We start from the raw sequence: 25680 nt of genomic DNA, 5'->3' as shown, positions 1-25680 counted from the left end.
GCCTTCATATGTTCCTCTAATTTCTGGCTAAAATCAACCAGTTCTGTGAGCATCCTGATCACCAGTGTTTTGAATTGTGCCTCTGATAGGTTGGCAATTTCTTGATCAGTTAGATTTATCAGCTCTGGGGCTCTGAGTTGTTCTTGAGCCATGTTTTGATCTGTTCATGCCTGTTGGGTATGAGGAGTGGAGCCTTAGGTGTTCATCAGGGCGGTGCTACCCAGGTCACTGGTTTGTGAAGCTGTATGTGGGGGCAGGGCAGAGAGGCAGCAATGGTGGTCCTCTTCACTCTCCCAGTCCACCTCACTGCTCTTCCCTGCCTGTTTATCTGAGTGCAAATGTGCAAGCCCACCGCCATGTGCCCAGGCCTGGGTGGTCTGTCTCAATGCTTGTCTCTTCACTGGTTTATCTGCACACAAATGTGCGACCAAAGACAGCCAGGCATGCCACGCCTTCCCTGGGTCAGCCCCGCACTTGGGATCTGTGCCCTCAGCTGCTTGCATGCCACCCGGGTCGGGGATCTTTTTGCCTGACCCGCTCCGCTGCTGGCCTTGACCCTCTCACTGGTTTAGCTGAGTGGTTCATTATTTTCGGACTCAGTATTTTTTTATTTTCTGTGGTTTGGTTGCATTTATCGTTATTAAAACTTTATTGTTTTTAGATTTTGTTGTGCGAGGAAGCAAAGTGTTTCCACCTATGCCTCCATCTTGGTGGAAGAAGAGAATATATTTTTTAATTCAAAAAACTGAATATATATGAACTTATTCACCTTGATAAAGGAGACCTATGGAAAAACCTGTATATTTAATGATTAAACATTGAAAGCTTTTATCATAAGAATAAGCATAAGTCAAGGGTGTTCACTCTAACCACTTCCATTCAGCACCATAACATTTGATCTACCAATTGCAGTGGAACAACAAAAATAAATAAAATAATCCACACTAGAATAAAACATCTTTAATTCAGTGACAACATGATCACCTAGGAAGAAAATCTTGCTTAATCTATAAAAAAAGTAATAGAACTAAGAAGTTTAACAAGGCTTCATGATATAATAATGTCAATAAACAAACATTCAATTATATTTATGTATACTAGACATAAATAATGATAACATAAACAAACTATACTATGTAAAACAGTATAAAAATATAAATACTTAAGGATAAATCTCAAAAAAGACATGTAAGGTATGTTCACTGAAAACTACATAACATATCTGAAAAAAATTTTAGTGGGATTTACATAAATAGACATACTGTTTTCATGATTCACTCTTCCTCTAGAATAAATACATTTATTACTTAGAGATTATGTTAAAGATTTGAAAACAAACAAATCAATATGTGATAGCTCAAACTTCCTGAGTCAAAAATATCAAAGAGAAATGAAAGGCTACACCATTATTTGTGAAAAGGCCTTAACCTCATCACCTAAGAGATCTTTCTGTAAATAACTAAGTTCTTCCACACTCTCTTCATTGCTGCCTTCATCTCTTTATTCCTAAACGTGTAGATGACTGGATTTAAAAAAGGAGTGAGCACAGCATCAGAGAGTGCAAGAAACTTGTCCATCTGTGAATCTGGGTGTGGCCATGTATAGACAAACAAGGTTGGGCCAAAGAACAAAAGGACCACAGTGATGTGAGCTGACAAAGTGGAGAGAGCCTTGGATGAACCAGTTGAGGAATGTTTCCAAACAGTAAACAGGATGAAAATGTAGGAGATGAGGAGTATTAAGAAGGAACCAACACAGATAAACCCACTGTTGGCAGTGACCATGAACTGCAACCTGTAGGTATCTGCACAGGCTAATCTCAGGAGCCGAGGAAGGTCACAGTAAAAGCTATTCAATACATTAGGACCACAGAAGGGCAAATTCACAAGAAATGCTAGTTGGAACAGTGAATGAGTGATGCCAAGGGCCCAAGCAGCAGCTGTAAACAAAATGCACACTTTCCTGCTCATGATGGTCAGGTAGTGGAGAGGCTTGCATATGGCCACATATCTGTCAAAGGCCATGGCCATGAGTAGCACCATCTCTACCCCACCAATGACGTGGATGAAGAAGATCTGAGCAATGCAGCCTCCGAAAGAGATAACTTTATGCTTCCTGTAAAGGTCATAAATCATCTTTGGTGAAGCAACAGAGCAACCTCCTAAGTCAATGACGGAAAGGTTGGCTAAGAAAAAGTACATGGGGGAGTGTAAGTGAGCATCAATGGTCACAGAAAACACAATGAGCATGTTTCCCATCATGCTTGCCACATAGAGCACAGAGGAAAATACCAGGAGGACAAGCTGGATCTCCCATGAGTTGGTGAGTCCCAGAAACACAAACTCAAACACAACTGAGTGATTCCCTCCATCCATTGATCCACCCAGCTGGGCTGTGGCTGCAATTATGAGAACTAAGAAAATGAAGAAGAAATTGTGATTACAGAGATGACAAGAAATCAAAGAATTTCAATGTTATCATTAAAAATAAAAAGTATACACTTATACAGTTCCCTCAAGATACAAAAACAAAACAAAATCAACAGAATATTGCAACATATGAATGGTAACATATTTTAAGCATATTTTAAACCTATCACCAAAACTCTCACTGCAATTTTCAGTTTTCAACTTCATGAGCGTACCTGATATTCATAACCTGTTGAAATCACTTCTAATATTGACTATTATTCCTCATTTTCAACAGATTCTATCTTGCTTTTATATACATTCTCATATTTTTTTTCCTTTCTTCATTTTGCTCTGACAACTACAGAAAGTAGTGATGTGATTAACTGATGGGCTTTGTCACCTGGAGTGAAAAGTTCTTTACATGAGTCTAGACCAAACTAGAACAGGCTGATGCCTGAGATTGAACAAAGAAACTGGTGTATACAAAATAGGAGAGTCCCAAAACAGAGTAGAACAAGAAAATTATGTAGACTCTAATTTTACACTTGATGTTAGCCAAAAGGCCGAGAAGCAATGTGAACTCTAATTTAAAAAAAAATCACACCAGCACTATTTTCTTTGACACTTTATCATATCTAATTCTAACCTGGGTGTCTCTAATTCCCACATGACTTTTCATAACTACAAAACCATAAACGGGCCTCAACCCTCTGCAAAGACTTCATGAGGAATCTGCCTCCTAGTGATATACAAGATTTTCTCCAGGCCTAATAAATACATATTTGGAAGATTTCAGCAAAATTTAGCTAAACACATGCCAAACATAGCCACTAAAAATGTAAAGTTGCTCTGCATACACTACTTTTCAGTCCATGTACATGAAGGTATTAAGGATCAACACTTAAAATACTTGAAATATTACATTTTAATTCATCAGTATCTCAGCCTACCTTTGCTGACATCTTTTATGTCCACTGCCATCCCTCTACCCATTAAAGTACTGAGTGCTGCCAGCATGGTCACCCATTCTAAAATTTCCTATTACCCTGTTTACTTTGATAGACATTCAGATACTTTATGTTCAAGAAAATTTTTATTTTATGCTTTCGATCTATGATTATAAAAATAAGAGAAATTCAAACATTAATAAGACATGCTTTATTAGGGAACAAAGCTTCATTCATGATCTTAACCCATAGGACAGAAAAATGTAACAGTGGAGATTTAGTCTTTTAATGTGTGTTGTATTTACATGTGGAATGAGGGTGAGAAGAGAACAAACAGTGCTATGTTTCTTCATTTCCAATACCTACCTCAATCCTTCCTGATAGTGGAGAGAGTAGGTCCTGAGAACACTCAATGCAAGTTAATCATTTTAGGAGCTGATGAAATACAGTAGAATAGGAATATTGACATCTTTCATTTTTGCAGCTACAACTCCAGAACTTCTCACACAAACAGCCCTATGACTGATGCCCTCACTCATCTCAGATCATAAAACTCACAGAGGCTGTCCTGTCTTGATCCCAATTCTGGATCACCATCACTGACACAAATGCCACTATATTCTCACTTACACGTGGTAATTATACTGTCACCTCCTGAGCCAATAGTCCACAATCTCAAGATGCACACTTTCTAATATCAGAAACCTGGAGTTTCAAGTGGGAAATGAGGCCAGGGGACCATGGCATATGCTGCTCATCAGGGCAGGACACGACTGATGGGAAGAGTATGCATGGAGAGGAGGTGATGGAGATACTGGGGAGGGACCCAGGAAACTCAGTAGCTGTTGAAAAAAATCCAAGGCCTTAGTGAGGAATAGCACATGTCCACATTGTGTTGAGAAGAAAATTCTCATGGAATTATATAAAACTCATTTTCCATTTGGGCATCAATCAGATGGAATACATGAGACCCAGAAAAATAAACAGCGTTTTGGAAATTGACACATTTGTCAGAATAGAGCACCAAAAGTTAAATCCCTTGATTTTATTCCAAAAAGCAAATACTAGAGAAAATAATTAAGTTTAAAAAACTGAGAACAGTCATGTTTCTCCTGGTTAAAACTACAACTAGTGACATTCACAAAGTGTCCATTATTAATACTAAATTATATGACAGGCTAACAACAAGTAAATATAACATGTGTGACTAGTTAAAGATCATTTGACAAGTACAATAAATAGTTCATTGTATTTGGGAAAGTGATTAGTTTTCCTGATATTATGATTTGTGTAAAGGTTATTTTACTGGTTGTGTAACTGGTCTCTACAACTGTGGAAAACTTAAGGTGATGTTGCTAAGAGCCAATTCTCTTGGTCTTTATTAATTTTATTATCCTAGAAATTCAATTAAAATCTCAATTCTTCTTGTAGCTTTTATTGAAAATTTTCTTTCATACTTATTTGTTCCTTTGCTAACTCCTGTAAGTCAAAGAATAAGAAAACAGTTGAAAATCCATAATTTTACATATACCAGATACAATCTAATGTGGTATACCACATAAGTAAAGTGAATAGTAGAAGAATATTTGGTGATGGTTTTGGGGAGTTTGGGGTAGAAGGTTGTTCATGTCAGCAACAGCAATAGGGAAGGCTACACCAGGGCATAGATATTGATTCATCTCTTTAGGAAATAGAACTGAGTAGAAAAAATAAGGCAAATGCATGCAATATGAAGAAAATACATTCAATTATATAATAGGAAGTCACTCATTAAAATCAACTGTCATTATTCATATGTGTATTTTCCATATTATACACTGAGATGCCTATAGAAAGTTAGTGGATTATTCTTGACTGAGAGGTTATATTAATAGTCCCAGCCTGTAGTAAGGTCACCCTTCAGGTCAGTGATGAGTCTTATTCTTGATTGTGTTCTCTCTCAGTCACTATTTCTAATAGTTTTAACAAGCATAAGAAAAAAATTCCTCATTTAAAAATTATAGAATCCATGACTCTCAGTGACAGAGAATCCATCCCTCATTGAGAAGCCACCTAAATCTTCACAACAGATTGCTTGCTGGGGATTAGACAGCATTTCAACTCCAAACCTAAAACCAGCACTCAACTCATTTTTGTAAAGTCTATGGAATAATGCGGTATGCAGAAAAATAAAGCAGGAAGGATAAAAATGAAAATTTGAAATATGGGGAATATGGAGAAAGGAAATATTAAAACGATATGTTAATATAAAGAATGAGTACAAGAGAAAAGGGAAAAAACTGAATACAGTTCAGGTGATGAAATATGGTAGCCTCTGTTTCTGAGAACTTAGGTAAGTTAAAGAGAACATCAGTCTCTCACCTGTAATTCACTGATTCAGCGCTGCCCCTGTCTTTGACATTGAGTTGCATTTAAGGAAGGAGAGAAAGACAGTTGCTACTGTTAATCGACCTCTCACCCTCATAGAGTTTCTGTGAAAAATCACACATGGTAATGAACAGAAAGACTTCCCTTTATGCTGCACAATGATATACACATGTGATTCAATGCAAATAGCTGAACTGTTAATATCATTTGAGGAGTCTAGAAATACCACCTAGCAGGAGAAAGACTTACACAGAACAACAGACAGCAAGCACATGAAACTCTCCCTGGTGCATGTTTTCTGTGTGTTCTACCACTCCAGAAGTATTCTCTTTCCAGTCAGCTTCTGTTACTAAGGGTCACAGTTATTTCCAAGTGTGTGGTTCTTCTCCATGGTAGAGTTATCACAAGCTTTATGATCACATTCAAAAGTCCAGAAATCATTTCCTAATTTTCATTTCTATCTTTTTCAATCCTACAAATACAAAATCACAGATTGGCTTTCATACATTATGGCAGAGTGGGTAAAATCTTCAACTTTGACAGCGGCCAAGCTTGCTTTTCAACCTTGGCTCCACCACTATTTGCTATATGAGGATGACAAAGTTACTTTACCTCTGTGAACTTCAGATTCTCATTAATAACATGGAGATAATACTGCCTCACTTTCAGGGTGTCTGACAAACAAATGATATAATACATAAATAGATGACATACTAGTACATTGTATGGCACAAAAATGGCATTTATTCTATACTGAAGACTCTATATGAGTGACTTTCATATATAAAAAAATCATCCCTCAAATTCAGATTGTACCATTATCAAGTATTGAAATTAGACCTAGTTTGAGGTAAAGCCTTCATGTGTGCACTTGCATCCAATCATTCGAGCACATTTCCCATTAAGAATTTTGCTCCTTAGTGGACATACCAATCAAAGACTGCCTGACAGGTGCAGAAAGAAACTCTATGCTCTAATCAGGCTGTGTCCCTTCCACTACTGCTATCCCCAACAACCTAATGCCATAAACTTCAATTCTCCCAATATTTAAAACATTAAATTATGTCTGACCACATCAGATAACACTGGCCCTTTCCCTTGTGATTTGGGATAAATGGGAGGAGAAAAGGAAGAAAGGGCAAAGGCAAGTACTTCAAGAGATTTTTGAAGGTTCACATTGGTGTTCATCTGCCCAGGCAAGGAAGCCAAACCATGCAATACCAGCTTGTAGGGGACCGGTTTGTTTTAAGTATGGCAAATGTGACTCAGCTCTGTATGGAAAACCTACAGAAGCCAAGTGGTAGGCAGGAGCCAGACCTTCAGACCGAGTTTACATGTGGGAATCAGGCCTAGAAAATGCATACAGATTGTTATGGCTTACTCTTACTAAAATTTCATTACTCTGGTCTAAAACAACACATGTGTATTGTCTACCTTCAAGGTAATATCCAAAGCCTGTACAAATTTTCCCAAAGACAGAGCTAATCAGCTCATCGCCATTACCCTCTGAATGTTATTTTTATTTCCTTGATTGTACCTAAAGTGTAGACAATAATATTCTATGTAAGAGATAATAAAACTTTCTCTGATGTAAGATCAGAGGTAAACAATACAAGCTTGTCTAGGCAAGGGTCGAGGCACTCTGTGCTCAAGAGAGTGGCTGAGGCATCCATAGACACTCTCCCCTTGAGACAGTGGTCATGCCATGCTCTTTTTCTCCACAAGAGTTTTGTCACCTGTGCATTCATTCTCGTCATCAGCCACAACAGGAGGACACTGCTGGCCAAGGTCCACCACACCAGCTGTTTAGGATAAAAGACTTTTCTCCTAAATTCCCTTTTTCATGAGGTATATAAATATTTTAGTTGTAATTTTCACTTTAATTATGTAAGTGCAAAACAGAGAGGTATTTTAGTCAGATGGTTACTCAAGACCAAAGTTTTAGTTATGCTCTATTCCGTCTTAATTTCTCACTTATTCACTTTGTTAATTTAAAGTCAATTTACTTATAAGGCCTTAAACCATAAAAGTCCTAGAAGAAAACATAGGAAGTAAACTACCAGACATCAGTCTGAGTACTATCTTTTTGGACACATCCCCTTGAACAAGATAAACAAAAGTAAAAATAAACGAATGGGACAGCACAACTAAAAAGCTTCTTCACAGTGAAGGAAACCGACAAAACAAAATGGCAACCTACAGACTGGGAAAATATTTTTTCAAAAGATATTTCTGGTAAGGGGCTATGCCCAAAATTATAAGGAACTCATACAGATCAATCACCAAAAAATAAGCAATTCAATTGACAAATTGACAGAGGACATGCAAAGACATTCCTCCAAAGAACATATACAGATAGCCAACAAACATGGAAAATTGCTCAACATCACCACTCATCAGAGCAATGCAAATCCAAACCACAATGAGATATCAATTCACAACACTCAGAATGACAATTATCAAAAAATCAGCATATAAGAATTAGTGGGATAATCACACTGTAAGGAATAAAAATGTTTAATCCATATATGGTACACCTTAAACTAATATAACCAGTATAAAATTATATAGTGACTATACTTAAAAAATAAATTAAAATAACAGAGTAGATTTACTTATACATGTCAGATCTCAAGTAGACCATATTGTACAAAGTTAATCCATATCTAATATTTATATACATATACACCAGACATTAGGTGATTCATGTGGTGGAAGTGGAATAGACCCTCTAACATATGAGAACTGTGGAGATAAATAACTACAATGGTGAGAAAAAAAAGCATAAGAGATGTGGCAGTTGTGTATAGATTTAAGAGATAGTAAGTGTAATAGCACATAAATACAATGTCTAAAGAAGTCATTTTAGCCAGGTGGTAAATATAAAAACTGGTAAGTTTAGTGTTCACCGGGTTAATAAGAAAGCATGCAGAATGTCTAGAGCATAGATATTGTTTGGAGAACAGAAGATAATAAAGTGAGAAAGATGATAGAGATTAGTTTGTGCCTAACACTGGAAACTAACCTAGACATTTAAGAATTATTAAGTACATGTTCCTGAAGACCCTTCCCTCTTTTTTCCCCATTGTCTTCTCCCACATGCCCTCTGGTTACTGTCAGTTTGTTCTTAGTTTCAATGTCTCTGGTTATATTTTGCTTGCTTGTTTCTCTTGAACAACAATAAAAAATGTGAAAAAACATAAATCAAGCTTGAACTATAAAAGAGAATTATTAAATAAATATGGGGAGGCAGTAAATAAATAGGTACAAGAAATTAATGATGAGGCCAAAATTCAAAATACTGACAACACCCAACGCTAGTCAGAATGTGGACCTACAGGAACAGAAAGCTGGTAAATGTGAAAAAAATGGTATAGCCACTGGGGAAGACAGTTCGATACTTTTTTACAAGACTAACATACTCTTAACACAAAATTCAGCCATCACCCTGAAACACCAATCCAGAAGAACCTATTCACCTCAATGTTCATAGCAGCACAATTTACAATAACCAAGTGCAGGAAGAAACCTAGGTGCACATCAGTAAATGAGTGGATCAAAACCTATGGTACATTTACACAGTGGAATTCTATGCAGCGGAAAGAAGGAACTCCTACAACATGGATGGAGCACATTGGATGGAACCAGAAAGCATTGTGCTAAGAGAAATAAGCCAGATGGTAAAAGACAAATACCATATGATCTCACATTTCACAGGAACCTAAACACCAAAACAAACAAACAAGCAAAATATAACCAAACACACTGAAATAGAGAACAGGCTGACAGTGACCAGAGGGGAGAGAGGGAATTTCAGGGGGAAAGGGGAAGGGTTTGCAGAAACAAGTGTAAAGGACACATGGACAATTAAAAAGCAAGTGTGGAAACGGGAGGGAGGTGTGGAGGGCTGGGGTATGGGCTGGGATTGGGGTAAAAGGCCAAAAACTTTCCTTGCACAAAAATTAAAATGAAAAAAACCCCAAAAGTATTTATTCAAATGGATTGAAAATGTATGTCCACAGATAAACCACATGGGTGTTTATAACAGTTTTATTTATAACTTAATATAATAAATGTGATAGACCTGTCAAAGAATAAAATAATAAAAATTTCCCATTAGAAGGTGCATGATAGTTTTCAGAGACACTACATGCCACTCTGCTGTTACACACCAACAACAGCTTCCAATCAGTCAAAAAGAGCTGCAACCATTAGGATGACGAGGGCTGAAAACTGGAATGAAAGCTGAGGCTGAAGGGTACAAAATGATGAAAGGTTTCTAGGCATTGGATAGACCTACCAACTGGCAAGACTGACCATAAACCCCAGGCCATAAAGAGGGCACAGGAAACCAAAAAAATAAAAGTTTAAACAAGAGGTCCAACAGTTGGGAAACTTGGTGAGAAGGATAGTCAGAGCCTAAACTCAGAGTCTTCCCTGATATCCTTCCACAGGTTTATTCTCATTCTTTGAGGGTAAGATACACATGTTCCCTCACACATTGTCTCATACATTCAACTGACCATACAAGTGACTCTCATTCATGGGCCTGATTCCTGCTCCATCATTCTCTATTGCCAGCAGCAACCAGCCACATAGAAAGCTGACATCACAGTGAGTTAAGGAAGGCTTCATTTTTGCATGACTGAAATACAGAGACTTTAGATGGCTGATTTGCTGGCTATAGATTTTATTTCTCTCCCTCCCACATACCTATTTTGCCAAGGGAAACAAGAAAACAGCGTCATTGAAGTTTCAGAAATATGCAGCTCTTCCAAAGTTAACTGGTCCAATGCAGGACCATTAAAGACACACACAAATGACTATACAACAGAGCAGCAGCTAATTATAGCCCCAGGGAGTAATGACCAAGGGATGCCCCAGAGATTTGGGATTGTGAGATCACTTAGCCTGGGGAATCATGTCTTATAGTCTTTTAGATTTTCCCAGTGTATCTAAGCAGAGAAGCTTTTAATGAGAAGAAAGAGAAGCATTTTAGAAGTACTTTTAATTAAATTTAATGGGGTGTAATTGGTTGATAAAATTATACAGATTGCAAGTGTACAGTTGTATGATATTGTGGTAGGCACACAATGCAATAGCGATATAACATGCTCTTGTAAATCTTTGCTTTATGGTGACTACAAGTGAATTCCAGAATGCCATCAAATATTGTTTTTTCATGGTCATAGACAAGAGAGTGTGGTAATTGTGGGGGGAAGGACAGTGGGTGGAGATGGAGAGGGTATGAGGGTATAAATGGTAATAGAAAAAAACAATCAAAACGACTCAATAAAAGTAATAAAAATACTTTCTTTTAAATTTTAATCAATCATTCCTATTCTGTTTATCACAATAGTATTCCATTTAAACATAAAGTATTTTTATTTTTATTTTTAAATTTATTTTCTAATTTGTTTTAGTTTAACTGTTGTTCAAGTACACTTTTCTGTTTTTTACTCCCATCCAAGCTCACCTTCCCATACTTCCACACCTCCCTCCCATTTCCACCTCCCTCTAGTTTTTGTCCATGTGTCCTTTATACTTGTTCCTGTAAATGCTTCCTCTTTTCTCCTGAAATACCCTCCCCTATTCCCTCTGGTCCCTGTCAGTCTGTTCTCTATTTCAGTGTCTTTGGTTATATTTTTCTTGTTTGTTCATTTTGCTGTTTAGGTTCCTGTTAAAGGTGAGATCATATGGTATTTATCTTTCACCGCCTGGCTTATTTTGCTTAGCATAATGCTTTTCAGTTCCATCCATGGTGTTGCAAAGGCTGGGAGTTCCTTCTTTTTGATGAATAGAATTCTATTGTATAAATGTGCTATAGTTTTTTGATACACTCATTTACTGTTGGGCACCTAGGCTGCTTCCCATACTTGCTTATTGTAAATTGTGCTGCTATGAACATAGGGGTGCATAGGTTCTTTTGGATTGGTGTTTCAGTGTTCTTAGAATATAATCCTAGCAGTGGAATTGCTGGGTCAAAAGGGAGATCAATTTTTAGTTTTCTGAGAAAATTCCAACTGTTTTCCATTTTGGTTGTACCAGTCTGCAATCCCACCTACAGTGCATTAGGGTTCCCTTTCCACCACAACCTCTCCCACAGTTGTTTGTTGAATTCTTTATGATGGCCATTCTGACTGCTGTGAGGTGGTATCTCATGGTGCATTTAATCTGCATCTCTCTGGTAGATAGTGATACTGAGCATCTTTTCATGTGTCTCTGGATTCTCTGTATGTTCTCTTTGGAGAAGCGTCTGTTCAGGTCTTTTGCCCATTTTTTAATTGAGTTTCTTGTCTTCTTTGAGTGGAGTCATGTAAGTTCCTTATATATTTTGCAGATTAAACTCTTGTCTGAGGTACCATTGGCAAATATGTTTTCCCATACAGTTCATCCTCTTTTTATTTTAATACTGTTTTCTTTAGCTGTGCAGAAGCTTTTAATTCGGATGAGATTCCATTTGTTTATTCTTTCCTTTATGTCCCTTGCTCTAGGTGACATATCAGTAAAAATGTTGCTACATGAAAAATCTGAGATTTTTCTGCCAATGTTCTCCTCTAGGACTTTTCTTTTAACCACCTTAAATTTATTTTTGTGTATGGTGTAAGTTGGTGCTCAGTTTTCATTTTTTGCACATAGCTGTTCAGTTTTCCTAACATTCGTTGATGAGACTATTTTTACTTCATTTTATGTTGCTGCCCCCTTTATCAAATATTAATTGCCAGTAGAGACTTGGGTTTATTTCTGGGCTCTCCGTTCTATTCCATTGGCCTATGGGCCTGTTTTTATGCCTGTACCAGGCTGTTTTGATTACAGTGGCCTTGTAATACAGTTTGGTATTAGGTATTGTGATTCCTCCTATTTTGTTCTTCTTTCTCAAAATTGCAGGATCTATTCAGGGTCATTTATGGTTCCATATAAATTTTTGAAGTGTTTGTTCTATGTCTGTGAAATATGACATTAGTATCACTTTAAGAGATATTGCATTCAATCTGTAAATTGCTTTGAGTAGTGTGGGTATTTAGATGATGTTAATTCTTCCAATCATGAACACGATATATGTTTCCATTTTTGTGTCTTTCTTGATTTGTTTCTTCAGTGTTGTGTGGTTTCTGCATACAGTTCTTTTACTGCTTTGGTTAGGTTTATTCCTAGGTATTTTATTTTAATTTTGCTATGTCAAATGGGTTTTTTTTCCCTTGATTTCTGCTTCTACTGTTATATTGTTGGTATACAAAAATGCCTTTGAGTTCTGGATATTTACTTTGTATCCCGCTGTTTTCCCAAATTCATTAATTAGTTCGAGCAGTTTTGGGGTAGAGTCTATAGAATTTTCCATGTACACTATCATGTCATCTCCAGTGACAGTTTTGTTTCCTCCTTTCTGATTTGAATGCCTTTTATTTCCTTTTCTTGTCTGACTGCTGTGGCTAAAACTTCCAATACTATATTGAATAGAAGTGGTGAAAGTGAACAACCTTATCTTGTTCCTGATCTCAGTGAAAAAGATTTTAGTTTTTGTTTATTGAGTATGATGTTGGAGGTAGGTCTCTTATATATGGCCTTTTATGTTGAGGAATGCTCCCTCTATTCCCACTTTGTTGAGTGTTTTTAACATAAATGGGTGCTGTACCTTATCAAAAGCTTTTTCCACATCTATTGATATGATCATGTGGTTTTTGTCTTTGCTTTTGTTTATGTGATGTATTACATTTACTGATTTGCAAATATTGAACCATCCTTGCATCCCTGATATGAATCCCATTTGATCATAGTGTATGATCTTTTTAATGTGTTGTTGGATGTGCTGTGCCAATATTTTGTTGAGGATTTTAGTGTCTATATTCACCAATGATATTGGCCTGAAGTTTTTTTCTTTGTTGTGTCTTTATCTGGTTTTGGGACTAGGATGATGCTGGCTTCATAAAAAGAGTTTGGGAGTCTTCCATCATTTTGGATGTTTTGTAATAGTCTGTTAAAAATAGGGGATAACTCTTCCTTAAATACTTTGTAGAATTCTCCTGTGAAGCTATCTGGTCCAGGGCTTCTGTGCGGTGGGAGTTTTTTTTATTACTGCTTCAATTCAGATGTTGTTATTTGTCTGTTCAGGCTTTCTGCTTCTTCTTCATTGATTTTGGAAGATTACTTTTTTCAAGAAATTTGATCATTTCACATAGGTTTTTACATTTTTTGTATAGTTTTTCATAGTAATTTCTTACAATTTTTTTGTATTTCTGTAGTGTAAGTTGTAATCTCTCCTCTTTCATTTCTGATTGTGTTTATTTTTGTCCTCTCTCCTTTTTTCTTGATGAGCCTGCTTGAAGGCTTGTTGATTGTGTTTATCTTTTCAAAGAACCAGCTCCTGGATTCATTGATCCTAAGAATTGTGCTTTTAGTCTCTATGCCATTTAATTCTGCTCTGATCTCGGTTATTTCCTTCCTTCTACTTGCTCTGGGCTGTCTTTGTTGTAGTTCCTTGAGTTCTTGTAGGTTTAAGTTTAGGTTGTTTGCTTGAAATGTTTCTATCTTTTTTTAGGTAGGCCTTTATTGCTATAAACTTCCTCTCAGGACTCCCTTCACTGTGTCCCATAAGTTTTGGGTTGTTGTGAGTTCATTTTCATTTGTTTCCAGAAACTTGTTTACTTCTTCCCTAATTTCATTTTTGACCCATTCATTGTTTAATAGCTTGCTATACAATGTCCATGATTTTGAGTGTTTTTAGGTTTTCTCCCTTGGGCTTAGTTTCAGTCCCTTGTAGTCCTAGAAAATGCATAGTATGATTTCAATTTTCTTGAATATGTTGAGGATTGTTTTGTGTCCTATCACGTGGTTTATTTTTGAAAATATTCCATGTGCATTTGAAAAGAATGTGTATTTCACTTCTTTTTGATGAAGAGTTCTCTATATATATTTCAGTTAATTCCATTTCATCTAGGGCATTGTTCAATGCCACAATATCTTTGTTGATATTTTGTTCAGAATTTCTGTCTATTTTTGACAGTGGTATTTTAAAATCCCCCAGTATAATTGTGCTGCTGTCAATATATTTCTTAAAGTCCTCTAAGATATTCTGTGTGTATTTGGGTGCTACTATGTTGGGTGCATACATAATTACAATGTTTATATCTTCTCGTTGGATCCTTTCTTTGAGTATTATGAAGTGACCTTCTGGATCTTTCTTTATGGCCCTCTTTTTTGAAGTCTATTTTGTGTGATATGAGTATTGCTACCCCAGCTTTTTTTCCTGGCCATTTGCTTGGAAAATTTGTTTCCAGCCCTTCACTTTTAGTTTGTGTAGGTCTTTTTTCCTGAGGTGGGTCTCTTGGAGGCAGCATATGTGTAGATCATTCTTTCTTATGCTTTCAGCTATTTTATGTCTATTGATTGGAGCACTCAATCCATTTACGTTTAAGGATATTAACGATAGGTACTTATTCATTGCCGTTTTTGTACCTGTGTTTCTCTCTGTCTCTCTCTTTTCCTTTCTTTAAATCAGTCCCTTTAGCATCTCTTGCAGAGTTGCTTTGGTGGAGGTATATTCTTTTAGAATTCTTTTGTCTAGGAAGCTCCTTCTATCTTGATTGAGAGCCTTGCTGGGTAAAGTAGTCTTGGTTGCCGGCCTCTAGTTCTCATTACTTGGAATATTTCTTGCCATTGTCTTCTTGCTTCGAGTGTTTCCATTGAGAAATCAGTAGCTAACCTTATTGGGACTCCCTTGTACGTTACTTCTTTTTCTCCCTTGCTGCCTTTAAGATTCTCTCTCTGTCTTGCAATTTTGCCATTTTATTTATGATATGTCTTGAAGTGGGCCTCTTTGGGTTCCTCTTCATTGGGACTCTGTGTTTCCTGGATTTGTGTGACTTTCTCTTATCCAGTTAGGGAAGTTTTCCATGTTACTTTTGCTTGCCCTTTCTCTTCTTCTTCTACTTCTGGTATACCAGTTATATGGATATTATGATATTTCATATTGTCTTGCATTTCTCTTAATACCTCTTCATTCTTTCTGGGCCTCTTTTTCTTTTCTTGCTCTTTCTGCGTGTTTTATTCTACTTTGTCCTCCTGTGCCCTGATCCAATCTTCTCCTTCATCTTTCCAGCTTTTGATTCCTTCTACTGTGTTCTTCAGTTCAGAAATTTTATTTTTTATTTCATCTTTGCCCTTGTTGATACTTTCTATTTCCTTTTTCATACTGATATAGTTTGCAGTGAGTTCATTTTAGTTTCTGGTAATTCTCTGTGATCTCATTGAGCTTCCTGATAATCATTGCTTTGAACTCAACATCTGATAATTCAGTTGCCTCTATTTCATTTAGCATCTTTCTGAAGCTTCCTCCTTTTCTTTCATTTGGGGATTGTTTCCTTGTCTTCTCATTGTTTTTGAGACTCTTTTAATTAGCCTCAGCTTCTTAAATTGATCTGTTCTGGTTCCCTGAATCTATGGTGTGAACTTTTGTGATAGAATACCTGTGAGATTCAGTGGTGCAGCCTCCTTGATCTTCCAAGCTCACCGGGCTTGGGCTGTCATTTAATTTGGCATTGAGTTTATCTTTGGGTTTTTATTGTTGCTGGGTCTTTTTGTGGTGAGTCCTTCCCACCAGCTGGTAAACTCAGTGTCATTCTGTCTACCACCTCTTATTTCTGTTGTGCTGGTGAGGGCAGGTTGTGTTGAAGCTGGTTCGTTCTTCCATGTGTACATGGTTTTGCAGATGCTCTCTTGCTCTTCTTGTTCAGTTGTTTGTCCTGGGCTAATTTCTCCACTATTTAGCTGTATTTGCGGATAAGTCCTGGATTGAGGTCAGTGTACATTTCACTCTCTCCTTCATGTTCTTCTGTTGTTATCTGTTGGTGGTTTTTGTTGTTGGGGTTCCTCTTTCAGTTGCTATACTGGTGTTCACAGCTTCTACCATCTGGTTTTTCAAGTCAGCTATAATTTTTGGTTTTCTATTTCCATATATGCTAGGGTACTGTTGGCTGTGTGTTCTGTTCCTCTGTAGATAGCTAGGTTTTCTCCCATATATTGGGGGGAGTGGAACCTGCTTTCTTCTATGTCACTACCATCTTCCTCTTCCCAGTAGAAAATATTTTTAAAAGTATAAAGGATAATGCTTAGATATAAATTAATACAATATTCCATGAAGAAAAAGCAGAGAAAATGTATAAGAAGATGAGATCAAAATTTACTTATAAATAATGCTTTTATATATATTTTATTGAATCCTGACCGCCACACAGTGAAGAAGGTGGTGTTATTGCCACATAATCACAAATTATTTTTCATCCATAATTATAAAGATATTAAAGGTTGAACTACAAATGAATTTCTTAATTTTTCAAACTTTTCCTCTTTCACCTACAGCTACCTTTTTATAGAAAAATCAGTGTTAGGTTTTATTGTGTACTGGTTATAACTCTGGACCCTGAAAAGTCAATGTTACCTAACATATTGACTAATTGAAATTTTGGACAGGAACAACTGCAAAAGTAAAGCTGTAGGTCAACCTGAATTGTATAAAATAAATTCATACCTCTATTGTTATATTCCACACTTAAATTGTCTCTCTCTTTTCCTGTAAACCAGGAGAAATAAACATAAATGCGAGTTCCATCCTGAGAAAGACAAGGAAACATGTTTATAATTTCAAACTTCAACATGTGAAGAAAAATGTATGTGTAGCAAAAATGGAAATGGGTTAAGAGCAAACACTGAAGAGAAATATGAGCCACTAAAGATCTTAGGGTACTCAGGAAGCTCAGCAGTCTCAGAAAGAGGTGGGTACCAGAACGCAAATCTAGTAAATTTGACATGGTACAAAAGTATTGAGGAATTGTGGGGGAAAGATCTGAAAGAGAAGATTCAAATAAACCACCTTTTGAGTAATTAGGCCATGTTTGTGGTGTAATGGAAGAAAACTCAAGGCAAGAGAAAGGGATAAGCAGCCAGATAGCAGATAATTCCCATTAGATAGTGAGAAAAAAGTATAAATCATAGGAAATGTCAAAAAAAACTTAACAAATGAGTATATTCTGAGTCAGAAGTTAATACAGCATCACAGGAGAAAAGCACACCAACACTTTGTTTTGAAGACAACATCCCTAGCTCCTTCTCCACAATGTTCTTTCATATATTTGGTATATTTAAAAATTCATATTAATATTACTATTATGTTACAATATTTTATTATAAAATAAAGCTGATTACCTATTTGAGCAAACTTCAAGAAGAAAGAAAAGAGAAAAATGACATAATGTACCCAGCATACACCTAGTAGAAAGTTATGCCCTGAAGTAAAAGTTATCAGCCAATTTTCTATGAATTTTTAACAAGATGCCCTCTTTCTGAAATAACTTGTACATAATATGAGTGAAAAGAAATAAATGATACTTCTCCAAAGGGGAAAAGTAGATGGACAATAGACATAGGAAAAAATACTCAACATCCCTAATCATCAGAGAATAAAAATTAAAATGATGAGATATTATTACCTCATACCTGTCAGAATGCTTATTATCAATAAATTAACAAATAACAAATGTTAGTGAGGATGTGGAGAAAAAAGAATCTTTGTGAACTGTTGGGATTGCATACTGGTGCAGTCACTGTGGAAAATGGTATGGAGTTTCCTCAAAAATTTGAAAATGGAACTGCCTATGACCCAGTGTTTCCACTTCTGAGTATATAATCAAAGAAACCCAAAACACAAATTGGAAAAATAATGGTATATGCTCCTCTATCTCCATTGTAGCATTATTTACAATAGCTAGGCTACTATGCAATCCAGGTGCCCATAAATAGATGAGTGGATACCATGGTCAGTGAAGCTTGATTTGTTGGGGTGTTGTACCCAAAGGCTGTGGGTTTGATTCCCAGTCAGGGTTCATACCTAGGTTAAGGTTTTGAACCTTGGTAAGGTACCAATGAGAGACAACCAATCAATTTTTCTTTCTTACATAGACGTTCTCCTTTCTCTCTCTCTCTCTACAGTGAAAGTTGTCTTGGACTAAGGATTAAAATACAAATAGGTTAAAAATTAAAAAAGTGTATAAAAAGGTTGTGGTACTAAAATACAATAGAATATTACCCAGCCTTAAAAAATAATGAAATCTTACTATTTGCCACAGCATGGATGAACCCAGAAGTTATTAGGCTAAATGAAATGACTGTCAGTCAAAGAAACAAATACCACATGATTTCATTCATATATAAAATCTAGAAAACATAAATGAACAAAAGAAATTGAAATACTCTCTCAGGTACATAGAACCAACTGAGAGTTTCCAGAGGGGAGGGGTGTGAGAGGACTGGGTAAAAATGGTGAAGGGATTGAAAAGTACAGATGGGTAATTGTTGACAATGGCAACTGCCTGGTTTCAGAAGATGTAACCCTCCATGGCTAAGGTTGAGAAAAATGACCTTGGGACCATAAGCAACTAAAAAGACAAGCTTATCTGCCTGGCAGAGGTGCTGCCTCTGCTTCCTTTACTTTTCCCCATCTGGCCTGGGTAGGTGACTGATTAGCCAATGACAGGTAAGATTCCTCAAGGGAGGGACAACCTGAGATAGACATGGTCACAGTGGGGTCATCAGGGAAGCACTTGGGGGACTGTAGAAAAAGGGTATGTTGGACCCTCCCCCCTCAGCTTTGACATAACCTGAGTCCTCATTATGTCTATAAAAAGTCTCCTAATCACTTGGCTGCCCGCATCCCCCACCCAACTTAAGCCTGAAACAATGCCACAAGTCGGTTCAGTTCTGTGCTGGAAAAGGTGGATTTCCAGGACAATCAAGCCTGAGAAAAGAATGCATAAGATCCTGTAAAAGCTGCTTTATTAAGAACACCATCAATTTAAATGATGAGGGTTTAAGAAAAAATAAGTTTGTTCCCCAAAGTTTTATGACCCTTTGGCCATCTGACCCTGACTCAGAATAAGCCCTTATCCTTCTTTGAATCTTACCTATTGTATGATCATTACTGCCTGACAATGACTGATGAGCTATATGCCCTGTGTTCCTAAGCAAATTAAACCTAATAAAAGTCCATTGTGGAACAGGCTCAAGGCCCTTCTCCTTTAAGAGATTGGCCACCTTACCTCCTAAAACACATCATTTCTTAGCAGACTTACTCTCATCCATGGCAGACAGGAGAGCTCGGTGGGCAGAGCACCCCCAAGGTAGATACAAAATAGTCATAGGAATGTAAAGTATAGCATAAGAAATATAGTTAATAATATTGCAATAACTATATATGGTGCCAGTTGGGTACTAGAAATATCAGAGGAACACTTTGTAAAGTATGTCTGATCACTATGCTGTACCCTGAAACTAATACAAAATAACATTGATTACAAATTGTAGTTAAAAGTAAATTTTTTGAAAATCAGTAGACGAGTGGATTAAAAAACTAGTAAATTTACACAGTGAAATATTACACAGGAGAAAGAAAGAAGGAATTCCTACCTTATTCAACTGCATGGATGGACCTGGAGACTATCACGGTGAGTAACATAAGCCAGTTGGTGAAAGACAAATAAAGTATGATCTCACTTAAAAGAGGATCCTAATGAACAAAAATAAACTAGTGCTATAATAGAACCACAGGCATAGATTCACAGAATTGACTGACGGTGGTAAGGGAATAGAGGAGATGTAACTGTTTGAGATAAAGTCAGGGATTAGTCAAGGAACTCATGGACATGGACAATGGGGTCAGGATTGACTATGGAAATAGAGGGCAGGCTGGACAGAGAGAGGCAAAGGGGGAAAGAATTGAAACAACTAAAAAATATAAAAAGAAAAAAAGAAAAGACTAAGCAAGGCACACATAACTAAATAAAAATAAAAGTTACATTGTTTTGTAAGTGTTAACAAAAGAAATAACCTTTCCCCACAGCATGAATGAAACTGGAGACCATTATGCTAAGTGAAATAAGATAGCTGATGAAAGACCAACACCATATGATCACATCAATAAGTGGAACCTAAAGAAAAATGAAGAATCAAGCAAAATACAACCAGAACATAAAGTAACCACAGGGGAGGGGTAAGAAGGATAATGGAACAAAATAGGGGAAGGTCATCATGGAAAACATATCAGGGGCACATGAATAAAGCTAAAAGGGTGTAGGTTTGAGGGTGGGAGTCAGGGATGGGTGGGGTGGGGAGCCATGGTGGTGTGGATGTGGAGACAACTGTACATGAACAACAGTAAATAAAAACAAAACAAATAAGAAATAAAAGTTTGCAAAAAAACACTCAAAAATACATAATTCATAGAAAATATAAAGTGATGAAAAATAAACTGGAAAATTGCAAGAAGTAAATAGAAAACTTAAAAGCATGATAGAAATGAAGATTACTAAAAGTAAAAAGTTTGGGGGCTTAAATATCCTGAGCAAAATGAAATAGAAAATCAAAGAGTTGGTTTAATTTTGCTTCTTCAGGTCTTTTTTATTCCACATGCAAATGGAACTACATAGTATTTGTTATTCTCCTTTTGACTTATTTCACTTAGCACTGTACCCCTAAGGTTCACCCATGCTATTATCATAAATTGCAAGATTTCATATTATAGTACACCTGAAAGTCATCTAACAAAGGAAAAAAACAAAAAACTGAAAAGAACTACACCTGTCATGATGGAATCATAGGTTAACATGGCTTGACTCCTCGCACAACCATGAAAAAATTACAACTTAATTGTAGAGCAACCATCACTCAGAAATGGCAGAAATCAACTTAAATGGAAGTTTGACAACTATGGAATTAGAGAAACCACATCCATCTGGACTGGTAGGAGGGGTGCTGATGTGGCACAGGCTGGTCCCACATACATGTGTAGTGCATAAAAATTTAGGATGGATAGCTTGGGAGCAAGGAGCCCAAGCACCACACCAGGCCCATCAGCCAAGGTTAACAATTTCAGAAAGATAAATCCCCATAATTTCTGTCTGCAAAAGCCAGAGGAGATTGAGTCAGTGGAAGAACCTATGCAGTTTAATGTTCATAGCACCATTATTTGCAATAGCCAAGTGCTAGAAATAATAGCTGACATGCCCATTAGTAAGTGGATCAAAAGCTGTAGTACATTTACACAATGAAATACTATGCAGCAGAAAAAAGGAGGTCCTACGCTTCCCAACAGCATGAATAGAAGTGGACAGCATTATGCTAAGTGAAATGAGGCAGGATGTGGAAGAAAAATACTATAGGATCACATCTACAAGTGGAACCTAACCAACAACACAAACAAATTAGCAAAATAGAGCCATACCCTTGGGATAAAAAAGAAACTGACAGTTACCAGAAGGGTGAGGGGAGGGGTATATAAGAGGAAAGAAAAGAAAAGCTCAAGCAAAGGGACATTTATAAAGGACTCATGGACAAAGTCAATAGGGGAGGGGGAGGATTGCATGTGGGAGGAGGAAGGGCAGGGAAGGGAGAACAAAGGGGGTAAATGAGGACAACTTTAATTGAACAACAATTAAATAAACAAATAAATAAATAAAGTGTTTTTCTGCAAATTCTAGTATCCTGGTAATGTTGCATTTGGCACCTGTTGATTGTCTTTTTCTTTGGAAATTTTTCACATTTTCCTGGTTCTTTTATGTCAATTAATTTTAGATTTTATCTTGTCATTGTGAAAATTATTTTGTGAAACTCTAGGTTGACAAAATACCTAATGTTAAAATTCTCTGGAAAATTGTGTTTTCTTTTCGTAGGCAATAATTTAGGTTCATATAAGTTCTGTTACAGCTTCTGTTGCTATTTTTTATAGCCTTTTGTCCATTGTTTTGAGTGTGCCCCACAGGTGACACTCATTGGTAGATAAGTTTTCAAAGGTGATGCTATGCTGCTCTGGGTCTGTCCCATGCATGCACAGCTCAGGAACCAGCCCTGGTGTGTGATGATGGTGCATACACCAGACTAGGTGATCTTTTTTCCCAGGTCTCTCCTCTCTAAGAATCTACACTCACTCTTCATCTTGCAGAGCCCTTTTTCATCATCATTCACCTGGATATATGTAATTTCTCTTGGAGTTTTAGCTGCCTGAATTATGCTGAGTTGCAGTTCCATAAAAAGGTTCTGTTCCTACAGTAATGTGGCGAGAAACAAGAGGAAGAAAAAATATTTGGGAATTTCAGTCTCATTCTTCATTCCACAGGGGCCCTCTCTCAACCCCTCTCTACAAAAATAATGAGGTTCTGAAAAAAGTTTTAGGTACCTGCTCCACTGCCATAGGATTTGGTAAAGAGAGGAAAAATAAAGAAAACAAGTGTGTGTGTGTGTGACACTCCCCAGCTTTCTGAGACCAATTTTCCCAGTTCCATGGACAGATGTCCTGATCCCCTCTTAGCATTTTTTTCTGCCTGTATCATGGCAACCACAGTTTTGCATTTGGAATCTATTCTCAGGTAAAGGCCAAGAGAGAAAAAATGAAAAAAATCTTGAAAAATAACATCATCTACTTATGCATTGTTTCTTCAAGTTTTGATTGCCTTCTACAATACACCAGTGTTTTTGTTACCTTTAGTTTTCTTTACTTGGGTAGTTTTTACTAGTATATGATTTTTTCAAGATTGTTTAGATGTAACTAAAGAAAAAAGAGGCTATATTGGCTTTATGACATTTGGTCAGCACTGGAAATCTCACACTTGATTTTTCACAAAGCACTGCAAAAGCTTCAGTAAGTTTGTACAGCAAATATTTCATTCATATTTCTCTCCAACTATAATTATTCCAGCCCCATATTTTGGATGCTTCCATGAAATTCTGAAAACAATTTCAGTTACAGTGGAAGCAGAATTCTACATATATACAAGAGAAAAATAATAATTTGTGGGACAGACTAATGAAAGAATGAAACACTAGATCCTGAATATGCACATGTAGGTAGAGGACACCAGTGGGTGTCATTGGTTTGGGCTTTTCAAAGTTCTTCCCAGAAGGGTTTACATCACAAATAGAAAAAAGGGTTGAGTGATCATGGTCACATATATAAGAGGAAGAAAAAGAAAGGGAGCAGAAAGGCAGAAGAGAATGAAACAAGAGATTACTACACCACTAGTCTGAAATCAGTTTGTTTATTACTATTTGAAGGATCTGAAGAGAAAAGTCTTCTGCTTGACAAAATAACTCTCTTCTCTAAACCAGAAAGAGGAAGTTGATACTTACAATGGGCTTGAATAACTCCAATGAGATATGAATGTTTTCCAACTCACCAAAACAGTAAAAAAGAGGGGTTATTGTTCAAAAGTGGTGACTATCAGTTGCAAGTGAATAATTAGCACCTTGGTTTCCTCAAAAGACACATTATGAGAAAATAGATTGGTAAATTGAAAGACAATAATAACCCAAAAACCTTCAGAAAAAGGAAAGGCAAAGAAACCAACAAGGAAGAAATTACTATAATTAGCACATATATGTGCAACCCAATATAAATCAACATAACTTTTGAATTAAAGTTTTATTTCTCTAATACTCATTCTTGTTAGGAAATAAGAGCATTCTTAAACAGTGTGGTGATGCAAATCAATTACTGATACATTACAGAACAACTCTAAAATTTAGATATGGGCTACATGATGATAAAGACCCTTTAACATTATTTATGAAATCTTCATAAAAATCACTAATTGTCTGAAAGATCTCTTTATTGCTGCCTTCATCTCCTTATTCCTAAATGTGTAGATGACTGGATTTAAAAAAGGAGTGAGTACAGCATCAGAGAGTGAAAGAAACTTGTCCATCTGTGAATTGGGGTGTGGCCATGTATAGACAAACATGATTGGTACAAAGGCCAAAAGGACCACAGTGATGTGAGCTGACAAAGTGGAGAGGGCCTTGGGTGCACCACCTGAGGAGTGTTTCCAAACAGTGAACAGGATGACAATGTAGCCAATGAGGAGTGCAAAGAAAGAGACAACACAAAGTACTCCATTGTTGGCAATGACTATGAACTGCAGTCTGTAGGTGTCTGTACAGGCCAGTCTGAGGAGCCGAGGAAGGTCACAATAAAAGCTGTCCAGTATATTAGGACCACAGAAGGGCAAGTTAATAATAAGTGCTATTTGGAACAATGAGTGACTGATACCAAATGCCCAGGCAGTAGCTGTAAACAAAATACATATCCGTGGGCTCATAATGGTCAGGTAGTGGAGTGGCTTGCATATGGCCACATATCTGTCAAAGGCCATGGCAATGAGCAGCATTATCTCTGTAAGACCAAGGAAGTGGATGAAGAAGATCTGAGCAATACAGCCTCCAAAGGAGATGACTTTACGCTTTCTGAAGAGGTCATAAATCATCTTGGGGCCACCATTGGAGCAGACTCCCAAGTCAACGAAGGAGAGATTGGCCAGTAGAAAGTACATGGGGGTGTGTAAATGAGGATCAGTGGTCACAGAAAACATAATAAGGAAGTTTCCAGTCATGCTTGCCACATAGAGCACAGAGGAAAACACCAGGAGGACAAGCTGGATCTCCCATGAGTTGGTGAGTCCCAGAAACACAAACTCAGACACAACTGAGTGATTTCCCCCTTCCATTTATCCAACCGACTGGGCTCTGCCTGAAATTATGAGCACTAGGAAAATAAGACAGAAATGATTATTTTGGATGAGAGTGGTATTAATTATTTGTTTTTTTCACTATTCACCATAAAAGTGAAAACTATCTGGTTATCCAATCCTTCACACTTGCAAGATGATGATGATGATGATGGTGGTGGTGGTGGTGGTGGTGGTGGTAGTATAAACATAAGTCAAGGCATCATATCATGATTGTAACTAGCAGCGTAATCTCTTATACACTAAAATTATGGGAGAATTAGGCATGTACCTGCAGCAAGAAACGAAATACACAAGCAAGAAAGTATACTTACTTGCAAAGGCAGAAAGACAGTGCAAATAAATTTATTTAATTACCTCCAAAAAAGAAATTAGATAGTTATACATAATATA

The 25680-nt window shown here is 36.9% G+C and overlaps 2 protein-coding genes across 2 annotated transcripts; both read right to left on the bottom strand.

Annotated features, from left to right (window-relative positions):
* Positions 1–1436: 1436 nt before the first annotated feature.
* On the bottom strand, positions 1437–2375 carry LOC119047427 (olfactory receptor 4F3/4F16/4F29-like). The gene has a single exon (XM_037142866.2). The coding sequence runs from the start codon at positions 2373–2375 to the stop codon at positions 1437–1439; it is 939 nt and encodes a 312-aa protein (XP_036998761.2).
* A 21952-nt stretch (positions 2376–24327) lies between these two features.
* On the bottom strand, positions 24328–25266 carry LOC119047433 (olfactory receptor 4F3/4F16/4F29-like). Its single transcript, XM_037142873.2, has one exon. The coding sequence runs from the start codon at positions 25264–25266 to the stop codon at positions 24328–24330; it is 939 nt and encodes a 312-aa protein (XP_036998768.2).
* Positions 25267–25680: the final 414 nt, after the last annotated feature.

The sequence above is a fragment of the Artibeus jamaicensis genome, unplaced genomic scaffold (genome assembly GCF_021234435.1).
Source record: "Artibeus jamaicensis isolate MK-2021 breed Jamaican fruit bat unplaced genomic scaffold, CSHL_Jam_final contig_885, whole genome shotgun sequence".
NCBI lineage: Eukaryota > Metazoa > Chordata > Mammalia > Chiroptera > Phyllostomidae > Artibeus > Artibeus jamaicensis.
This window is presented reverse-complemented; position numbering and strand designations above follow the sequence as displayed.

Excerpts from the sequence above, each read along its gene's own strand:
- LOC119047427 (XM_037142866.2), bottom strand. The coding sequence starts at position 2,375 with ATGGATGGAGGGAATCACTCAGTTGTGTTTGAGTTTGTGTTTCTGGGA.
- LOC119047433 (XM_037142873.2), bottom strand. The coding sequence starts at position 25,266 with ATGGAAGGGGGAAATCACTCAGTTGTGTCTGAGTTTGTGTTTCTGGGA.